This window comes from Pipra filicauda, unplaced genomic scaffold (assembly GCF_003945595.2).
Source record: "Pipra filicauda isolate LSUMZ 115617 unplaced genomic scaffold, ASM394559v2 scaffold509_size397805_pilon, whole genome shotgun sequence".
In the NCBI taxonomy this organism is placed as follows: domain Eukaryota; kingdom Metazoa; phylum Chordata; class Aves; order Passeriformes; family Pipridae; genus Pipra; species Pipra filicauda.
Genome location: NW_024104653.1, coordinates 344722 through 366425, shown reverse-complemented (window position 1 = coordinate 366425; position 21704 = coordinate 344722). Strand labels below are relative to the sequence as shown.

At 36.7% G+C, this 21704-nt stretch overlaps 1 protein-coding gene across 1 annotated transcript; it reads left to right on the top strand.

Annotated features, from left to right (window-relative positions):
• Positions 1 to 6: 6 nt before the first annotated feature.
• CIBAR1 (CBY1 interacting BAR domain containing 1) lies at positions 7 to 20494 on the top strand. Its single transcript, XM_027737390.2, has 10 exons — positions 7 to 121; positions 1928 to 2162; positions 3783 to 3851; positions 8949 to 9050; positions 10979 to 10984; positions 12703 to 12807; positions 14052 to 14165; positions 15663 to 15782; positions 19689 to 19787; positions 20364 to 20494. The coding sequence occupies exons 1-10, from the start codon at positions 90 to 92 to the stop codon at positions 20382 to 20384; spliced, it is 903 nt and encodes a 300-aa protein (XP_027593191.1). The 5' UTR covers positions 7 to 89; the 3' UTR covers positions 20385 to 20494.
• Positions 20495 to 21704: the final 1210 nt, after the last annotated feature.

The window sequence follows — 21704 nt, the reverse complement described above, 5'->3', positions numbered from 1 at the left end:
GGAACAGAGCGCACGCCGAGCGCCGCCTCCTTCCCTCCTTCCCTGCTTCCCGCCGGGCCGCCGCCGCCGCTTCCACCGCCACCGCCATTATGATGCTGCTGGGCCGCGGGCTGGACGCCAGGTACGGGGCGGGAGGCCCGAGGGAGCCCAGGGTGTTGCGGGGGAGGAGGCCTGGCCGCGGGCAGGGCACCAGGGGATGGCGCGGCGGTCGGAGGCCGATGCGGGCCCAGTCCCCCTTAGCGCATCTGCCCACCCCGTGCGGTGGGGCCGCCTCTGCCTTTCTCCGGTAAAGGCCGCAAAACTTTTCTAGGCTTAATGTGCTTTGCAGAGATGAAGTAAAGATGTGCCGATATTTATTTGGGCCTCTCGCAGATAATTTTGTGGCCAACTCTAAGCGATCATGAATAATGACGGGGGAATAAAAATGTTTACACCCCCATATAAATAAATGCAGTGTTTCATGTCTCAAAATTAAATACTAGTTGCATGGGAGTCTTGTGAGATCTGAATTGTAAGGAGGGTGAGGAAACGTGCTTAAGGCTTCCCCTTGGGAGGGGAACTTTCTGACATGAAGACCTTCCAAGAAAATAGAGTGTACCTTTAACTGAAGATCTTATCACACAGTATTAATTTTGAAAACCAACTTTGTTTGTACTTCATGAAATTCTTACTTTCCCACTCACTGGGTGAAACCTTCACTATTCAAATGGTTCTGTGCTCCAGCATGTTCTGGAGGACTGAATAACTTACTAGGATTTTTTTTTTCCTTTAATGAAATCTCTTTTTAACAGTCCTCTAGACTGCTTGCCATGAAGCAATGCAACTGGGATTTTGCCCATAGTGTAACTTTGGCCTGAAATACTTTTCCTGAAGTAAAAGTGTTCCTTGCTTGAATTGACTGCATTATTGATCATTCTCAAAATACTACATTTCTTCCAGTTTTTCTGATCTTCACATGTCCCGATAGGAAGTCAGTATTTAAATATTGGTCAGCAATATTGGAGTAGCTTAAGGATATGAAGGAAGTTTTTGTTTCTGCCCCTTGCCAAGACAGTGGTATGAGTGAATTCTCTTGCTGAGAATTCAAGCACTTCACATGAATAGTCTTGTCTTAGACTTTGGAGACTTCTTAGGACCCAGTATGTGGAAGATACTGTTAGCTAAATTGTCTTGTAGCTGATTCAGTCTGTCAACAAAAACTGGCATGAATTCACACAACCATCAAATGATATAGGAATATGAAAGCAAAATACAAAGTGAAATACATGAATTATTGGAATTACTTATCTAGATCATTAATAATGAAACACACAGGCATTTGGATCAAATAAATTAATTAGATTTATGTAATTTAAAAGAAAACAATTTATTAGTGTAATGAATGTTCTTTCAGTGGTACAGAGTGTTCACCTCTGTACTTGTGTCCATTCACTTTTCTTCTTTAATTCTCAGCAATATTTATCCTTTGTGCTGCTGACCAGGAGCAGATTGGTACCTGTTCATGATTTAAAAACCATTTAATACCTCTGCTGCCTAATTTCTCCAGATTTGTCCTCTGCTGCCTAATTTCTCCAGCCATTGACTTGCCAGTTTAGCTTGCAGACTCGTGCAGGAAGCAGTGGTCTTGGGAAGGTCTTGATTGAGACTTCAGGTGTTACCACTGTGTTAGTAATAATACCAATAGTAATAGTGAGCTTTTGCTTAAATACAGTAAGAAAACTTCCAAGCAGATTTTTGTGATTTGGGGTTTCCTCTCTTGGATCTTTAAGTGTAAATCCTGCTTTTTTTTGTAGTTCATTTGTTATTTGTTCAGAAATAAGCACATAGTACGTCAGACTGTTACAACATTCTCTTTTTAAAAGCAAATTTCTGTTTTGCACTGATTTGTGTCCTTCTTATTTTTTACTTATTTTTCTTTGGTATCCAGGGACAATCAGACTCGACAAATACAAGATGCTGTTTCAAATGTGGAAAAACATTTTGGTGAATTGTGCCAAATATTTGCTGGATATGTACGTAAAACTGCCAGACTACGAGACAAAGCAGATCTTCTAGTACATGAAATATATGCATATGCAGCCACAGAGACACCAAACTTAAAAGTTGGACTGAAAAACTTTGCAGATGAATTTTCCAGACTTCAGGATTATCGCCAGGCAGAGGTACAAAATTAAAGCTGTACATGTTGTGTTTGCCATCTGAACTTTTCAGTTACTTCTCTTTGATTAAAAGGAGAAATATATACTCTGTAATCACAAGAAAACATAGGAGAAAACATTTCTAAATATATTAGTGTCTGAGCAGGGTAGGCTGCCAAAGTATTCATTATTTACCCCCCTAACAACTAATGAAAACTGCCTGCAATTAGTCCTGTTGAAGTCAGCAAAACTATCCCTACGAGCACTCAAAGTATTTGAGACAGAGCAAGTTTTTTAATGGTCTTAGACTTGGGATTGTGATTTATGGTTAATAAAGTGTTCTTTTTATTTGTGTGACTTGACTTGTCTGGCAGCAGCTGAGGTAAAATCAGTCATTTTCCTTTTGCTGAGTCTTATCAGAAATAGTATGGAAGAGAATGGGCACTGGTAGCCCCACTGAGATGCTGTCAGGGACCACTGCAGATTTCTTAAGTTTGTAGTTTAACACTCAAAGTACAAACTTGATTTGGACAATGTGTGACTATATAGTCACATGTCTGCTAGATGAGTGAGAGTGTAAAGGAAGGTGTTTATGCCACTTACACATCTATCTGCAGGGCCAGTCAAACTGTAACGTGTGATGCAGAATTCCAAATACTGCGATTTAAGACAAAATAAATTCATTCACATGGACTCAAACTAGTTTTTGGAGTATGTATCTATACTTTCAGTAGAGTGTAGAAAATTACCATTTATAGTTTTGAACAGCTAAGACCCACTATAATTCAAAAAAGAGACCGAAGTAACATGCACTTCATTCAGAGCCTTACTGCCCTAATCCTTTGTATTTTATTGGCAGTTCAAGTGAAATTGTTTGACAGTGTACTGGTAGAGTGTATAAAGGAAAAACATTTGCTCAGTTGGCATAAATTTTAGCCCAGTTTAGAGGGAACTGTACATTCCTTGTCCTGATCTGGCCCATCTGGCCGAGCAGTGGGCCAGATGACTCACTGGTCCATAAGTCATTGGCAGCTTATGCTGGTGCTGCTTGGACAGCATTGTCAGGTGTGATGAGCAGGTCTTATCCTATTGCCTGTCTGACCATATGTAGCTGTTTTTCTAAGTAGGAGAACTGAAACAAAAATTCAGATGCACTCACCTGTGAAAGCATTCGTGCCTTTTACACAGCCTGTTATTGGTATTTTTAGTGCATTCAGTACCAACAATGCAAGAAGTGTTACATTTTGTACAATATATTTGTTAGCAAAGATGGCTTAATCCATGATCTATCAGTAAGTGTAGAGCAAAACGTTGATCTTAGATAGAAAGTTACACATCTCCAAGATGCAGTGTTTGACGTATTTAGTACTCAGTTGTTAGAATCTCAGTGTTTCATTTATCCTGATGCATTTCTAATTAAGAAAAAAGTAATTCCACTAGAAATCAGCTTGATCTCCTCAAAATACAAATTGCTTATTGGCTAATGTACTTGACTATAGTTTTTACAGTATTTTTAAAACTATCCCATTATTTTTTCAGCATATATGGACTAATTCCTAATAAGATGAGTCACCATTAATTGTTTCCTGTTTCTGCACAGCATAGATATGGATGATTCTAGTGGCCCTGTGATTTCTTTTGTAGGTCGACAGGCTTGAAGCCAAGGTTGTTGAACCTCTGAAATGTTACGGGACCATAGTGAAACTTAAAAGGGTAGGTTAAGCATCTGTTTTCTCACAAGGTACATTTCAGTGTTCTGGCCGCTCAGTTGAAAACTTCTGCTTTAGGGGGTGAATGGTTCTGATATTTCATATTGCAATAATCAGTCTAACTTAATTATGTAGTGATACATCTAAATTGAAGCTATATATATGTTGGAGAAAGAAGCTTTAGTGTGAAGACAAGGATATTCAGGCTCTTTGAGCACAAGCAAATGCTAAAAAAAAGGCATTGTGGATAATGTGAAACTTATTGGATAGTGTCATTTATTATTGTTAGGGTTTTTTTTATTATTATGATTATGATTATTACCACTATTATTCAGATTTCCAAAAGGTGAATTATATGTAATGCTTTTGCCTCTTAATCATCAGTATGCTGCCTTTAGCAGCTTTTCTAACTCTTTTCTAACTTTTTTTAAAAGACACATTTGAAACTGATATATAGGTAGTGGCCTAAATCCCTCTCTGTCCTGTTAAGTCATCATGATGACCTGAAGATACACAAAAATCTGAGGTCTCTTCATTCACTATATTTTAGAAACAGTGTTTATAGGGGTTTGAAATGTTCCCTTAAAATATCTGAAAGTTTCTTTCCTCCAGGAGGGATAAGCTTGAGCTTAACTTTCAGTAAGCAGATACTAGTTTATAGGACAAAAGCAGATCTTTGTAATACTTGTATATTACATAGTCCTGTAAACTCAAATCTGTAATTGATGTCTATCTGTATCATAGTCTATATAAATCAAAATATTAAATTATTATTCTTTGATTATATTTTACATACTAAAATCTCACAGTGTGTTCATCATGATTAATTTGAGTATGTTGTGGCACTGCATCTCAAACTAGCATTTTTCATATGTTTTTGTTCTGTATCTTTTTCATATGGTGAAGAACCGAGTACAGTGTGTGGAACTTACCGCACAGCTACCTCACTTGGAGATTGGAGAAACAATTGTGAAGGAGATGCATCCTGCACTTGAGTGGGATTACATGTGGTGGTCCTTAGCAGAGTTGTAGACTATAGAGGCTAGAATCTGGTATCCTAATAGTCATTATAAAACCCAGTTTGTGAGATCTAGAACTGAGTATTCCATGGGATATAAATGTTGAGGGTGGAAGACAAGCTTCATGTGTTTGTGGCAGTATGGTTGCTGAGGAGACACAGAGCACTACAGCAGTGCCTGGGGTTTGCAAAGCATTGAAGGTGCATTGCCACTGATAGCCAGTAATGCTGAGGACAGAAGCAACTGAAGCCAGGTCATCCCTTGCAACACTGAATGGCATTTCCTGTTGCCTTTGCCTTTCAGAATGCCAGAAAGCATTGCATAATGTTTATTTCAGCTACAGTGAGGAGTACAAGAGTATTCTTAAACTGTAGGTGGGATTAACTATTTTTGTCAACACACCTTTGAACTAAGATTTTGCTAAAGACGTAGGCTATTAAATGTTTTTTTTTCCCCCATTGCACATTAACGATAAACTGTGGTTAAAATTTCAACTGTCTGGTCTTCAGTTATCATCTCTAAACACTAGGACATCTTTAGTGAAAAAGAAAGTTTTGTGACTCTTAAATTTAGCACAAGGTGTAGGACTGCTTTACCTGTAACTACCTTAGCTAAGTAAAACCTGTTAGAACATGTCATTATAGCACTTTCTATAAAGGGAACGTTCTCACTGTTGATTACTTATTGGAACTGTTCCAGGATGTACACAAGAGTACTTCTGTGCTTTATCTAAAAGGACTGTTGCTATTTCTGTGGCATAAGACATCAATGTCCTGTGCTACTAAATGCTTTAAAGAGGCCCAGATAATGAGAGTAGTGTTGTCCTTTAACTGCAAATGCAATAAAATTGTTTCATTCACTTGTTCCGGTTTATGATGCCAAATAGCTTCAATGGACATTAATACAATGGTCTGTAATGTACCTTAAATGTAGGATTTTAGGATTTCTTTCTGTTTCATTGTTCTGTATATCAATCTTCACTTTTCTGCTTTTTGGCAACTCTGTTCCTGGCTCCTTTTCTTCATATAAAACAGGACATCATAAAACCAAGGTGATCCACATGCGGAAGAAAGGATTGGTTTGCTTTAATAACTTCAGTGACTGAAGCAGGTAACAGTACAGTGATGAGGCTCTGTCAGCTCACTGTCTGGTGGACAGACTGTGGCTTGAAATTAGATGGGTGACCAGTGTTCTTACATGTGACTTGAATTCGTAGTTAAAAGCCAGAGGGACTCTGAATAATTTTCTGTTCTCTCTACCTGTCCTTTGACTTGTTGCCTATTCCATTCCATTTCTCCTCGAGTGTAATTAAAGCATATTTTCCAAAAATATGTCAAAGCTTGGTCTGAAGACACTGAAGGGGAATGAAGGACTGTTTGTGGTAGTAGGTGGTGAGTTTGTGGTGTATTGTTTTAAATTAAAGACTTCTCCTAATCTCTGGTTCTTGTTATATGTTCCACTGAGATGAAAGCTCTATAATGCTCTGGTTTTTTCTGGATGAAGGTATTTAGATGCTAGTAAAACCAGTCTTTCATTTTTTTTCTGTTAGGTAATAATGTACACCTTGATTCTTTCACCATAATCACATTTTTCCCAGCTTTTTAATATTTTTACAGGGTTTTTTTCTGCACCCTTTTCAGTTTTTCAACATATTAGACAAAATATGCATGTAACTGTGCCCTGCCTTTGTACATCCAAAACTTGTGTATAGCTTCACCACTATAGCCACAGTAGCACTAATTCTTTATCAGGCATTGGTTAGTAGAGAAGTATGTTTCATGGTGGCTGATGCTACAGAAAACAGAGGTAGAGGAGGGAACTGTAAGTATTTCCAAAGTCACGACATGCTAGAAAGAACATACTGAATTTTATAACAACTCTAGAACTTTGCATCCTCAAGTACACTCTGCATGAAAGTCAGAACCCTTTTAGCCACAGCTTGAAATCTGATTGACTGTTTTAGATGGGCCTAGAAGTCAGTGCTGTTAACAGGACTTAGTCATTAAATAACACTAAACATGCAGCTGTGAACATTAGATACAAATCTGTTTTGTTCTGTTCCAAAAATAAATAATTCTTCTCTTTCTCTACCTTTAAAATTTAAAACTCAAACCAATAAAACAATAAAAAAAATTCTGTTATTGCTTTTCTTGTAGCTTCATGGTTTTGATAAAGGGAAAAGCCCTTTCCAGCAGTGTTTTGGATGACCTTAAAGGTGGTGTAAATTCCCTTCTGAAAGAACAGCAGTAAAATTAGTTTTGATGGGCTAAAGATGCAATAGTTATTATTATCAGAAACCAGCTTTGTCCCCCTAAAGGGGAAGCAAAATGAGTCATACACAAGGACATAGAGACAGACAGTAAAGACAGAAACAAGGAGGAAACTTCATTTTTTGACCCTGACCTCATGTACAGACACATTATTGAAGGAACACAGCACTGTAAAACTTGGCACGCTTGTGCGTGTCACTGACAAGTGATCTGGTCGCAGGGTTACAAAACCTGCTGAAAGATGCATCCTTAGTTGCATATCCTTCTGGGTAAAGGAGACATACAAGCATATAAAACTCTGAAATCCAAGGAAGGAGCACAGACAACTTCCCAATACAATAGTTTCTAATAGCCCTAATTCCCTCCATTCTGAAGTAGTAGATAAATGGGAACTGGTGTTTTTAGAGAAAAGAATGGTTTGAAATGTATACCCAACTTCTGGCTCAGATTTTGTTAAGACTTCTGGCTGTATTTCTGCTTGTTCTGAACTACTGCTCCTTTAAATTGAAGCCATCAAAGTGTATGTTATTTCTGATACCAGGGTCAGGGAAGTGATAAATATCTGACTGATAATCTTAGATCCCATGAATGCCAAACACTCTGCAAAACACAGTTTTATAGCATGAACAAAAATTTGAGACTGGTAGATAAACGTGATTCAGTTGTCACAGATCTTCCTAGAAGTACGTCCTACTTCTCCTTTGGAAATGAGGAGCAAAAATATTTATCAGCAGTTTCTGCCTTTTCTAAATCAGCAAGTTTCATCTTCTCCAGCTACATCATTAGTAGGATGTGTTTTGTTTCAAATGGTTTTAAACACCTTACTAACTGCATATATAAAAATAGGCAGTTCAACCCTTTCAGCCATAGATTTTATATTTCACACCTTGAAATCTGTGTAGCACAGAATTATGGAGTTGTTAAGGTTGAAAAAGACCTCTAAGATCATCCAACTGTTAGCCCAGCACCACCATGTTCACCACTGAACCATGTCCCCAGGTGCTGTATCCACATCTTTTGTGAACACTTCCAGGAATGGTGATTTTACCATTTCCCTGGATAGCCTATTATGACTGACCACCCCTTCAGTGAAAAAAATTTTTCTATTATTTAATCTAAACCTCTCCTGGTGCAGCTTAAGACTGTGCCCTCTCCTCCTGTCACTCGTTGCCTGGGAGAAGATACCAACCCCCAACCTGGCTACAACCTCCTTTCAGGAAGTTGTAGAGAGTGATAAGGTTCCATCCATCCTCCTTTTTTCCAACCTGAACACACCCAGATCCCTGAGCTGCTTCTCATCAAACTTGTGCTCCAGACCTTTCACCAGCTCTGCTGTCCTCTGGACAGGTGACAGCAATTATGTTTTCTTCATAACTTCTGACTGGTACTGGCTGCTTCCTGCTTTGTTATTTTTCTTACTGATATATTTGATGCCACTTTTTATTTCTAAATGCCACCTTTATTCTGTTTCTAAGTCAGGAATGGGCCTACCTTCTTACTGCTTTGGGGATCTCAGCTTTTGACCATCTGCTATACTTGTCATGAAAAGCTGTGAATGTATTTTTCTTCCCCACATTTTAAATTACAGTGCATGCTGTAGGGAGCTGTGCAAGGTTGGGATTGTGCAGCACTCCCTTGGTTCCCACTGACTTCTCTTTCAGAAGATCAATTAACAGGATAAGATCTATAAAATCTGGTTTTGTTTAAAGCAGAAGTTTTGTCCGTTTTCTAGGCAATGCATGTATGAAGGGAAGTGTATTTTGTATTACCCTAGTTTCATTTTAAACATGTCTAAAACATTTTTATTTCCAGGATGATCTTAAAGCAACTTTAACAGCAAAGAACCGAGAAGCCAAGCAATTATCTCAACTGGAAAAGACACGTCAGCGGAATCCATCAGATCTACACATTATTGTATCCTATTTTTCTAGTCACTATGAGAAATATTTTTAAAATTTCTTGGGAAATAAACTACTGTGTTTAGAAAGCAGTAAGAAAGTAGTAGTAGCAATAAGTCTCCTTAGAAGGATTTTCTCTAATGTCAAATCGTTTCTTAAACTTTATGATGAGTTACAGCTTATAATAGCTGCTGTTACTTCTTTTTTAATTAAACAGAAACTATTTCTTGATATGTTTATGCAAGAGAGGTAGGCATAGTTTACATCTAGGAATTTGGAAGTTTTTGAAAATAAGTGTAATCAGACAACTTTTTTTATTTCTGTGGATTTCTTGTTTTATTGTTTTTCTTCCTGTCATTTTGGTAGTTGTTGTGCTTCCTTGGATGTAGATGGGGTATGAGTTTCCTCCAACTGCATGAAGTGTGAAAGGAAAAGTTGTTATTCTGTTAGTAGCATACTCTACTAGACTACTTTTCCTTTCCAAAGACCAGTCACCTTCCCCAGTACACTATTCTGTATCAGAGGGAAAAATTAAGCCCCCACAGAACTTCCATTAAAACCTCACTGAAGTCTCAAATTCTGAAGCAATCAGAATATAGGAAATGCCAAAACAAAGAGGATCAAGGCAATCCTACTTCAGTCCCTTTATGCCTACATATGTCCCTTTATGCCTACATAAAGCATTTAAGTGCATGATGATGTGCTGTTTACTTTTTATTACACTCTAGTGCTGGACTCAGGAGTTAAGCAGTCCTATTCTTAGTTGGATTTTATCAACTTTATTTCAGAAACTAGGATCTTTAGTGACTGGGGCATGGGAGTGTAGAAAGCAAAAATGATTGTGATGGTCAAGTGCCACACAGGAGAACTACATTTTATTTTTGTCTCTGCCAAAGAATTCACATCTAATATTAATCAGATCAGTTAGGTCAAGTGATAACTAATTTGAATGCCTTCTGTAATAAAGACAGATGCATGTCAGCTGTATAGTTAGAACTTGAGCTGTGATGCAAAGTTCTCTTCTGTTGGAATTAGGAGAGTAAACTGTAACAGTAAGCTTTCTCCCCAGAGGGACACTGGTCACATTTTTCTCCCTCTTGAGCAGTAGTTTTTTCATGGGAATGTCACTGGCACCTAGTTAATTTCTTCTTATCTGTTTGCTAAGCTTCTCACAAACACACCTCTGTGGTTTAGCTTCTTGTAACACCTGTGCTTTCTATAGTTAAGGCTTTGCCTGAAGAGTTATAAAATCTCAGTACAGTCTGCTTTTGCATATGGCCAAAGGCACCAAACACTCTGTATTTGCATTTTAAAGTGATTGACACAAAATGCGTGAAAAGGTATTAGGAGCAGGAATATGTTCATTTGCTTTTGGGGATGTGTGCAGGTCAGCTTTCAGGTCTGAGAGAGGCTTCACGACATTGGAGCACAGTAGTTGGGCTCCTGCAATGCTTCTCTTATGGTTGAGCAACTATGATGTTGCAGCAGCAAACAACTTTGGCCCCAGATAGCAAAGGATCTGTACTCACTCCCATCTTACAAAATGGGGGTGGGAGGGTAGTACTGCTTTGAAAAGAAAACATTACCAAATTTTTAAAAATATAAAAATACAATTTTTAATCAATTTTTTCCCCCTGAAATAGTCTACCTAGGTTGTTTAATTTTTTTATTTTTTTTTTAATAAATAACCAAATCCTCAGTCCAAGACAAACAGCTGTCCTGAAATGTTTTGGTCTGGATACTTGAATTCTAGCAAAGCTGTAACAAACTGTAATGTCTTAGAGCCAGAAGCTTCAAACAACATAATAGTAGCACTAAGTATACAGAAGTTTTGAAATAACTAAGGTAAACAGTTCACAGCATATTAAAAATAGAAGTGAAAATGCATACTTTAATGAATATTGGTTGTTACATTGCCATTTTTTCCTTCACTAGTATTTCCAGTCACAGGTGAGTGTTTAGAAGAGAAAATATCAAACTACTGTTGTGCAAACTATGGACGCTCTGTGACTTTAGACATTTCACTCTACAACAGAGAGAATTCCTTTCCCAAAGCATCTGCACACAAAAATCTGACCAGTCTATTTAAGATGTATTGAGATGTATTTGATTATCATAGAAATAACATAATGTATTTGTATGTGTAATGGCTGCTTATGCAGCTTATGCTGCCTTCACTTACAGGGAGTAACTGATTGAACTAATTGAGAATACACAAAATGTCTTTTCTTACTCTGTTTCCCTCCTGTGTTTTGGGCAAAATCAAGAAAGAGAGGTGAACAGGTGACCTTACTAAACATTGTTACCAATTTTTTTTGCCCAGTAATGGTGGCAGAATTGTGTCTGTGACTTTAAGCTGTTTTTGAAAGATTGTTTCAATTTGATAATCCTGTAATACAAGGTTACCAGATCGTAATCAAAGAAGTCAACAGAGCATACCTTATGCCTTAGGTTTCCATATATGTGACACTAAAAACTAGATCACAGGAACTGGACCTGTGGTGCCTATTTAAAAAAAATTTCCTCTCTTAAGTTACAGTTTTTTAGATATGGGAAGAAACCTACAACTTGATCGTAGACAATACTTGATCCATGTCCTATTTTCAAATCTCAGCACAAAATAGATTTGTGATGATACTCACTGAGTGAGCCTATAAGTATCACTAGTATATGATGTTTGACCAGTAATCTATGGAAAATTACATAAGTTTAGACCCAAATTTTGTAGTCTTCGAGTGCAAGCTCTTACACCTGTACATCATTATTTTGTAGTAGTACACAGTTCTCAGACTTGACATAACCAGAACAGTTTCAAGATCTTTATTTAAATGGTAGTGTGCATTTTTATAAAGTTCATAATTATATGTAATCAAAAAAACTATCTAAATGCTTTTTGTAGTAACAAAATAAGGAAAACTGTGTATTTAGGTGTTAGGGATTGGTTGATGTGTCCCCATCTCAGTGCCCTGTTGAAGATGTTTACTATAAAATATCTTAATAATACAAAAATACTAAAAATATGAAATACCTGAAATGCTTTTGGATCTAGAAATTATAACAACTCTAGCCTGGAGATTGAGATATTTACAGGATAAATGCATTACTTTCAGCTGCTGCTCTAATTGTCTATTTAAATAATATATAAAAACTTAGTAAGATGAGGTTCAGCACAGGACACTGGAAGAGATTCCTTAAGGACCCAGCAGGTTGATCTGCACTTGAAAACAAGCATGATCTTTTCTGCTCATCCACCGCACTGGAACGTGCAGTCCTGCCTTCTCCTTTGTGCAAGCTTAAAAAAAAAACAAGACAAACAAGAACTTTTCTGAAGGGTAAACCCTTGTGTTGGGTTAAGTACCTGGACCCAGTCCCTGTGTTGTCAATGGGGTGTCAGGGCTGGCTCAGTGAAATTATCAGATGATTATTACAGAAAACGGATCAGGGCAGAGGGACCTTCCTGACTGGCTGCAGTTCATTTTTCATGTTTCACATCAAAGTAACAACAGTGTAGGAGGCATCTTTATATGTTTATTAAGCAACAGATTTACAAATACTGTAACACAGATATGTAGTTTTGAAAACCCAGACTTCAATGTTTTCATGGCAATTGGAGCAAACAGCTTTGTATCAAATACAAGACTAATTTCACCTCTGTGTTACTTTACCAGGCTGAAAGTGAACTGCAGAGAGCGACACTGGATGCTACTCGAACAACGCGGCAATTAGAGGAAACTATTGATAATTTCGAGAAACAGAAGATAAAGGATATCAAAGTATGTGTGCTCACATTTCAGTATGTGATATCAATTTTATCTTGCATAATAAAATTACTATAGTTAAGTCTCGGGCAAGATTAGCAACATTTAATATTCACTTAAATGCAAATATTGTGGTATTCATGAATATTTCAGAATCACAGAATTGTTAGGGTTGGAAGGGACCTCTGGAGATCATCAAGTCCAACTCCCCTGCCAAGACAGGGTTACCTAGAGCAGGTTATACAGGAACGTACATAATCCAAATATGAGGAAATCTGAAATTAAAAAATCAGTTCATTACTCTTCCAGTTTTTGGAATTGAAAATTTTCCTGTCTCCAGTTGTTTAGTGTCTGCACCGTCACGAGTTGCTGTATTCTACTTCACTAGTAGCTGCATTTGTTAGTGGAATGATATGTGGATTAATATCAGCAGAATTAACAGAAATAGTAATAAGTAAATAATATATTTATCCATGCTGAAGTATGTGTATGTTACTGTAGTTAAAAGTTTTACTGATGCAAAAAGCACAAAATGTTCAGTGACTGCAAGCAATGAAAGCTTTCATTTCTCTCTTAATGTCAAACATTAAGTGGCGGAAGTCCCAAAGACTACAGTGACTGAAAAACACTTGCATTATGTGATCTCATTTAATTATAAAATTGCTTTAGTCATTTTTTTTGGGGGGGGAGGAGACAGACAGACAGTCTAAACAGGAAAGAATGAAAGATGGTTGAAAAACCCAACCAAACCAACCAGTACTTGATATTGGAGTAATATGAAAAAGATTGTGATTTCTGAAGTTGTCATAATTGTGGGGGGTTTTCAATATATAAAGAATACTTTATTATGTAAAATATATAAATATTTGTAAATTATAGATATGTATGGAATTTACAGATAACTTACCCCCAACCTGTTATAAAAGGTTGTCGTCAATAAAGCAAAAATCCACCAACTACATCTTGTAAATACATACTGGGAATTATCACTTTTCACCATGACGTTATTCCTAATGAGTCTCCTCTTCACTTTTCAAGCATTTACTTAGAATCTATAATGAAATAATAACAACTGCATAAGTGATAGCCCAGCCAGCATTTATGTTTAATTTCTAAAATTCAGGTCTGACTACTTAAAAGTACTAAGTATTGTGCAGTTATTTGTATAATAGAAATACCAAGTACAGAACTCAGTAATTTTTTGAAGTGGAAATGTACTTTATTGGATTAAGAAAACCTTTGTTTTCATTTGCTTTTAGAACATCTTTTCTGAATTTATAACTATTGAAATGTTGTTCCATGGGAAAGCTTTAGAGATATATACTGCTGCCTACCAAACTATCCAAAATATTGATGAAAGTGAAGATTTGGAGGTAAGAGTGATGAAGATTTGCTTTTCAGTATACTTCCTACCTAAAAACAGTTTTCACACTTGGCCTATACATGTCCCAGGCAGAAAAATGCAACATATGTTTCAGGTTCCCAGAACAAACTTCTTATGTATATCAAGCCTTTTTTTGCACTTCTCCAGCAAGAGCATACAGGTTTATAATCTCAGAGAACACTAACAGAGAACAACTGCAGTGGCAATCTAATCTTTCCCACAAAACACAGATAAGAGATTTTTCCGAAATTACCTGCTTCTCCAAGCTCAGGTAATCACAGTTCTTAAAGAATACCTCTGCAGTGAATCTCACTGTAAAGATGTGCATAGAGAAAATCCTACACTGCTCTGATCAGATGATCTAAAGACTAATTACCGCATTAAAAAAATCTACTCGTTTTTTTTTTGTCTTGTGGCAGTTACAACTTCAAGTCACCCCTTCTTCTCTATTGAGTTATAGTCTCTCTGTCCCAAGACTTGCTTTTCAGTCCTTTTTTCATTCTTGCAGTTCTTCTGGATGTTGAGCCTTTAAACTGAGTATCACTGAGATGTATGTTGTATATATATATTCAGCTTGTCAAAAAAGTTGGATCATTTTCAGTCTTCTTCTGTAAATCCTACAAGTCCTGATTTTATTTTGTTCATGACATAGCTCAGGATCAAGTATTCAGTTAGTGCAAGACACAAAAAATCATGATTCTTCAGTGGCAATCACATTTGAGACTACTCGGTAATTTTGCTTCATTTAAATTATGCCATGGCAATCTTGTACTATTGTAGTTTCACGATTAAAATGTCATGTGGCACCAATTCAGAAAAATCCTTTAAGTCAATACTTTGTCTTTCACAACCAAATTTCTAATTTCATTTTAAATTTCCTGTTAATTGGACAATTATATACTTTCCATAAAAATACTGACCGTAATCTGCCATCTCCTTGACTTTATTAAAGTCTTGCATGAATAGCTTTATTGGAAATAACTTGCAAATATCATGGATGTTACAGTCTCCTCTGTATTCTAAGAGGTTTCCCAAATTTTTCTCAAGCTGTTTGTCTCCTGAACATTTCAAGTAAAATTTTTCTGATGTGTCTGTGACTGTCAGCAAGGAATTCCTTGTGAAGGGGATAAGAGTTCATCTTTCTGAGAAATGGAGAACCTGAAGGCAGTTGCTGGGGTTCATACCTCTAGGTTAGCCTGAAACTCAGCTACATACCTTGGTGAGAAACTCTTGCAAGTTTTCCATGTGTAACTGCCCTCAAGTCTCTGAAGAATGTTTACTTTGACCACATAAGTATGTTGATGTGTCTCAGGCTGAGAAACATGTTGTTTCAGCCAAAAGTGATCAATCCAGACTACAGCTGATGCATATCTTTAGATCAGGTTTCATTGACCAGTGCTGCATTTCTGCTAGCTTCAGTATAGGTGATTCTTAGCTTGCAAGCTGTATCATGGTACCTGAGTCACAGCTTTCTCCATTTCAACAGGTTTTTCGGAGCTCACTTTATCCGTCGGACTATCAGTCTCGCCTAGACATAGTTCGTGCAAATTCCAAGTCTCCCCTGCAAAGAACTGCCTCCTCAAAATCTTCATTGAGAACAGTACAGGTAAGAAAGAAAAATTACAATTGCATGATAAAATCACTGTATTAAAGCTCTACTTAAGATAGTATTTTAGCTAGTGTACATGGATCCACTATCTTCACTCAGTTCATGACAGTCAGAAAGGTAAAGAAAATTCCAAGGGCATAAATATCATATTAAGCTCTTAATAATGCAGCTTTATCATTTGAGAGAAAAAAAAAATTCAGCTTTTAAAGCTGTGTTGCTTACTTTTGAAAAATGCCATTTCCAGCAATACTATTTCTTCCATCAACAAACTATGGCATCTCACAGAGAAAACATCTAGGAGCTTATTTGAAAGAGAAGTGACATTCTTTAAATAACACTTGCATATTATTAGTCTCAGTATCAGATTCTAGAGTGTGACTTCTCTACCAGATCCTAACTCAGATTAGTGATATCTTGTAGCAGCAGAGCAAACCCATGACCAACAAACTTTTCCCTTTATAATCTGAAAATTCAGAGGAGGTGAGGAAAAGGAGGATGATAAAAATGAGTGAAACAAATGGAAACAGGGCCACTGGTTTTGGATCAGCTACCTTGCAATAGTCTTTGGCACTTGTTTGCATCAGTAAACTTGCAGACATTGCAAAATGGCTAAATTATTTTTTCTTTATTGCAACCATAATCCTGTAACTACGATGATTCTTACCAGTGTTTCAGCTAAGACAAAGATAGCCACATTTAAAATGTACATGTCTTACTTTTCTTCTTTCAAATCATGCATTGATACTGTAATAAGGAAAAGTTATCTTGATTACATACACATTTTACACCTTCGCAACACAGAAAGGATCAGTTATTACAGTTGAGCTATTCTGTTGAAAGTGAGTTAAGTCATCTGAAAAGATAAAAGAACTCAGTGATTCAGTGCATGAAATACAACCTGGACTCGGAGTAACCCACCAGTCTTCTCTATCAAACAAGCAAATTTCATGTTCAAGCTACTTTAGAAAATGTGAGAGAGAAAAAAAACCCAAAGCAACAGGAAACTGAGTGTATGTACACTGATTTCTCCCAGAGATGGAGTGGAACTCTATTTTGACTAACTTGCAAGTTTACCTAGACTTCTCTCTTAGTTATAACTTCAGATGTTAATGTTCTCATAACATCTCACTGGAATATCTGAAAAGAACAGGAAGTCATCTAGACCTAGAGGGAAACTGCAATACATTTCAAAATAATGTTGTCTTACTTGGCTGTGCAGTGTATCTGCAGAGGATCATATGGCAGAAAAAAACCGGTGGAACATCCTACTAATGCAGTCACTATAGGGCAGTGAAGAAGGGGCAGGCAGCCTGTTCCACTCACTCCCCATGTGCCCTTTCTGATTCTGCAAACAGCGTGTTGTTGAATTACACTAAGGGCTCTAATCTCTGGAACCCACCAAACATCTCATGAGAGGAAAAAAAAGCTGTATTCAGGTGACTTGTTTTCTCTTTTCTGGGGATCTTTCACTCCCAAATTTTTCACAAGTCTAGTTTCCTGCTACATAGTAATCCCTTACTAACTGTAAGGCAGCACTTGACAATTTCCAGTGCAAAGCAGTATAAACAATATGGTAAGCAGTTCACAGAATCACTGTGCCTAGGGCTGTGAGGTGGGGGAGGACAGACAGACACATACATGCCAACACTAACCCGTAGGTGGAGGACAGACAGACACATACATGCCAACACTAACCCGTAGGTGGGGGACGTGGGGGAAGTCACTGCATACCAGATGGGATAAACTGTGCCACTAATACCGTTCAGGTCTTTCAGAAGATTTAAGGCATACCATCCTTGAATTTATTTCTGGTTCTGTGGACTAACTTTCTGTATTATTTGTATGTTAAAAATCTAAAGTAGTCCTTGAGCTTGATATATTGTTTCACAAAGAGCTACCGCCTTCATTTTGCACTTTACTTGGCAATTTAGCCTATCATTTTGTTTTACTGATTCAAGTTGGTATATGCTGTACTTTTAGAATATAGCAGAAGAAAATGACATTTTCTAGATATTTTAAATCAAACTTAACTACATAAGTTTTATCTACATGCACTTAATATAACAAACTGTTTTGCACTGACTCTCTAGGACAGCAAAGTATCATTCTAACAGTTACTGAAAATGTCTGCATCTGAATGCTCCAAAACTGCCCACTGCCCAAGACATGAGGAGAGGATTACCATGCTTTCTCTAGTAACACCTGCAGTGAAACATGGAACTGAACAGCTTAAGCAAGAACAGTCATCACACCTACATGCAAACTCATAGAATTAATCTTCACATAAAATTATTTATGAGCAACAAACTATCAGTTTTTTTATTATATTATTTTAAATTTTTTCAGCATGAAGTAATCAAAAATTAAATTTTCAAGTACCGGTATGTTCTAGCTCTATGGCACAATAATGTGGATTTAAACTGCCTAATTTCCTTACCACTATCAGTGATAATATTTAACGTACTATTTAGTTAATTACAGCACAGAGGTATTTGAGTAGTGAGCACAAAAACGCCATAAAGCCAAAACCAACACCTCTTATTTCAGGAAGGGGGAACTTTTCTTCAGAAATATGACACAAGTTCCGTTTAAGAATTTGAGATACTCTTAACTAGAAAAAAACCAGGAAAATTAGTCTATCCCATTGAAATGACACTACCTTAACAAGGTCAATCTGCAGCATTGCTTGATCACTAATTACAAATCAGTGCCATTGTCTTTTTTTTCTTTCACAGAATGAGAGATTGCTGTTTTAGGCATTTCAGCTCAAGTTAACCCAGCTTCATCCAATGATTAACTGCATTCTCTATTACGTTCAGGAATTTGTAAGCATTTGCTTGAAGCTAAATTATGTACTTTTTGAGCATCAACAAGACTAAAGATTTTTCTGCTTTCATTAGTTCAATGACTGCAGTTTGCTTTATGCACACACAAAAATCTTGTTACATACATGGCTGTATGAATTATAACATCTCAGAAGTCAATTTAATAATGAGCATTTAAGGACTTTTAAAATAGGGGGCTGTTTAAAAAAAAAGGCATGTTCTGTCTTCAATACAGAAGTTTTATTATATCACTGTACGTGAGAAAACACAGAAAATATAACCAAAATTAGAGCTGCAGATGCTCTTAAAGAACTGCTGAACCTGAAATCATTTTTCAAAAGCATTCCAGATGACTTGGATAACTAATGTTCTCTTTCTCATGGGGAAAGAAAAAGAACACCATATATCCTACATGAAATTGTAAATGTTGCATTGTCTGTGAAGAATCTATCTTCAATAGGAATTAGATTGAACCCTCATTAGAAAAAAGTACAGATTGCAGAATCTGTCAGATGAGATGAAAGCTTGGCAGCTGCCACTTGTTTTTAATGTTTGATGAACCAAAGAAAGGAGACTAATGTCATTCTGAAGGGCAAGCAGTGATGGGCAGGGAAAGTTGTTCACCTGTGAATGAAGACTTTTAATAGTTTGTCTAATTCATTCCCAAAAAAAAAGCCCTAGAGCAGCATAGTTTTGAACTTTTAACTGGAGGTCTGATGTCTTCAAGATTAGGTCCTAATACTCATCTTCAGTCTGCTGTCTCAACAGCCAACCCAGGAACAAACATCTTGTTGATTTTTAGCATTAATTGGATCAAAGTATAGTTTTCCCAATCCTATAATAGTTGTCATGACTATGGGGATTTTTTTAGCTTTTAAAAATCATTACAGTATTTTTATTCTGTGCCATGTATCTTTTCATTGGCTTGCACGTTATGAAGGGTTAAGGGACAAACAACTTATGCACTCCCCCAAACAAAAAACTATAAATATTTAGACTGGAAATGCCAACAGATAATTGTTTTTCTTTGAGGAGAAAAAACACTTGATTTACTTCTGCTGGATTTTTGTTTTGGCAGATTTCCCGCAGTATGCTAAGAAGAGATGAAGAAGAAGAGGAGGAAGATGAGGATGAGGAAGAGGAGGATGAGGAGGAAGAATTTGATGCTACTAAGGAAGTGAGATAACAAAGCTATTCTAAGAGAGGGTTTTTATTAAGGGGGAAAAAATCCCTTTACCTAAAGGCTTTTGTGTGTTGATCAAAAATTTCACTGAGGCTGTATATTTAAAATTCTAACAGGAACAAGCACTAATTCTAGAGTGCCAGACAAAAAATGACCAGTTTCAAAGAATGGAACAAAATCTGCTGAAAATGGACAATTTCAGTAGCTAGAAAATGAAATATTTAAATAGAATCCTGTATTATATTTGCATAAATATTGTATTGCAGTCATATTTGCTTAAACTTACATGAACAGTGTCCAAAAACTGCACTAAGCTGACAAGCAGTTATGAACATAAGGGTTTGCTTGTAACTTTGCCAATATATTACCTTATTCTCTAGCTAAACACCTCTTCCATTTAGTAAGTCCTCTAGCTGTACCTGTCATGACTGGGTTTATATATCCTAAATGAACTGTAGTAATCAAGAAACTGTTTGCAGCAACAACATGTTAAGATTTCACTTTGTTACGCACCTTGGATGGCAGAAGGCAGGGTGAGGTGTATTGTTTTCTTGTTTTCATTTTCCTCAGGCTTTCCTCAGGCTAAGATGACTTGATTCCTTTACACATAGAGAATCAATGCTCACAAATAAGGACCGAGCCCAGTATCTACGTTTATTGCTGCTTTGCTTTTAAATAAAAGTGCCTTCATGATAAAACTAGTGGATATTTTATGTAGTTGATGTTTATTATATTAGTTGATATGCTATAGAGTTCAAATTTCATGTGCTTAACTACATGATTCAGTTACTGATTCCATCAAACATACAAGAAATTACACATTTTGAGTGTAATTTCTTATTCTGTTTGGAGATGGTGATACACATGTTCATTTTTTAACAGTGTACAGTTGTCTGCCAGAAAGCCACTACCACACTGTTCATCTCCAGCTTTAGTTAAAGAGCGAACGCATGCATAAATATAGAATTTAAACTTGTCACTAGGAAAAAAATTTCAAGTTATGGAAATAAACCAAAAAGTGCATTTATAGTATTGATGCATACCTATTCTGATGTGAAAAAACAACTTTTGCCAAAATTAATGTGATGGAAATATAAGTGAAAATGTCACAATAAAAGGTTCTGTTTTAAACCCAGAAAATAATTTTACACCAGAATTACATACTATTGACATTGTACAACTGTTGACAAAGAGTAAATACAAATGAGCACAACTTTAAAACTATCTAGGTAACCAATTCCCATCTATTTCAGCAGCTAAGGCACTTCAATAAATATTTGTATCACAACATCAGAATTATGGTGGTCACCACTTTACCATTTCATACTCAATGAAGTAGTCCATCTCCAAAACAGATGGCCAACTTCATAACAATACTAGGCTTTCATATCATATACATACATGCAAACAGTGATTGTGTACTATGCCTTGAGAAAGGAATGCTGAAAAAAGGCAGCCATGTTTAATTAATTCCCCCCTAAAACATTAGTAGCTAGGGTAAGAATGAGGGGTTTGTTTTCCTGAGCAGCTTCAAATTCCTTCTCACTACCTCACAAAAAAGTCAACTTCAGGAATTACAGGAAAACTTCCAGAACAGGAGAAATAGAGTGTTGGGCAACTTTGTCCTGCATGTATGATGTCTTAGGTTTGCACGTTGCACAGCACTTGTGTGACCTTGAAACTACAGATGAAAAGTCCCTGATTAAAATACTTTAGAACCAGAAGAATAATTTAGAATGTAATTACAGAATTAAAAGATACTTCTGCAAAGATTTTTTTTGTGGCATAAGTGCTTGCTGCAAGACTGACATTTCTCACTCACATGTATTTTTGACTACTAACACCTAGATGATGCAGGCTTGTATCAATCTTGCTAAGAATATTTTGCCACTCTGTTGAAAATGCTGGCAC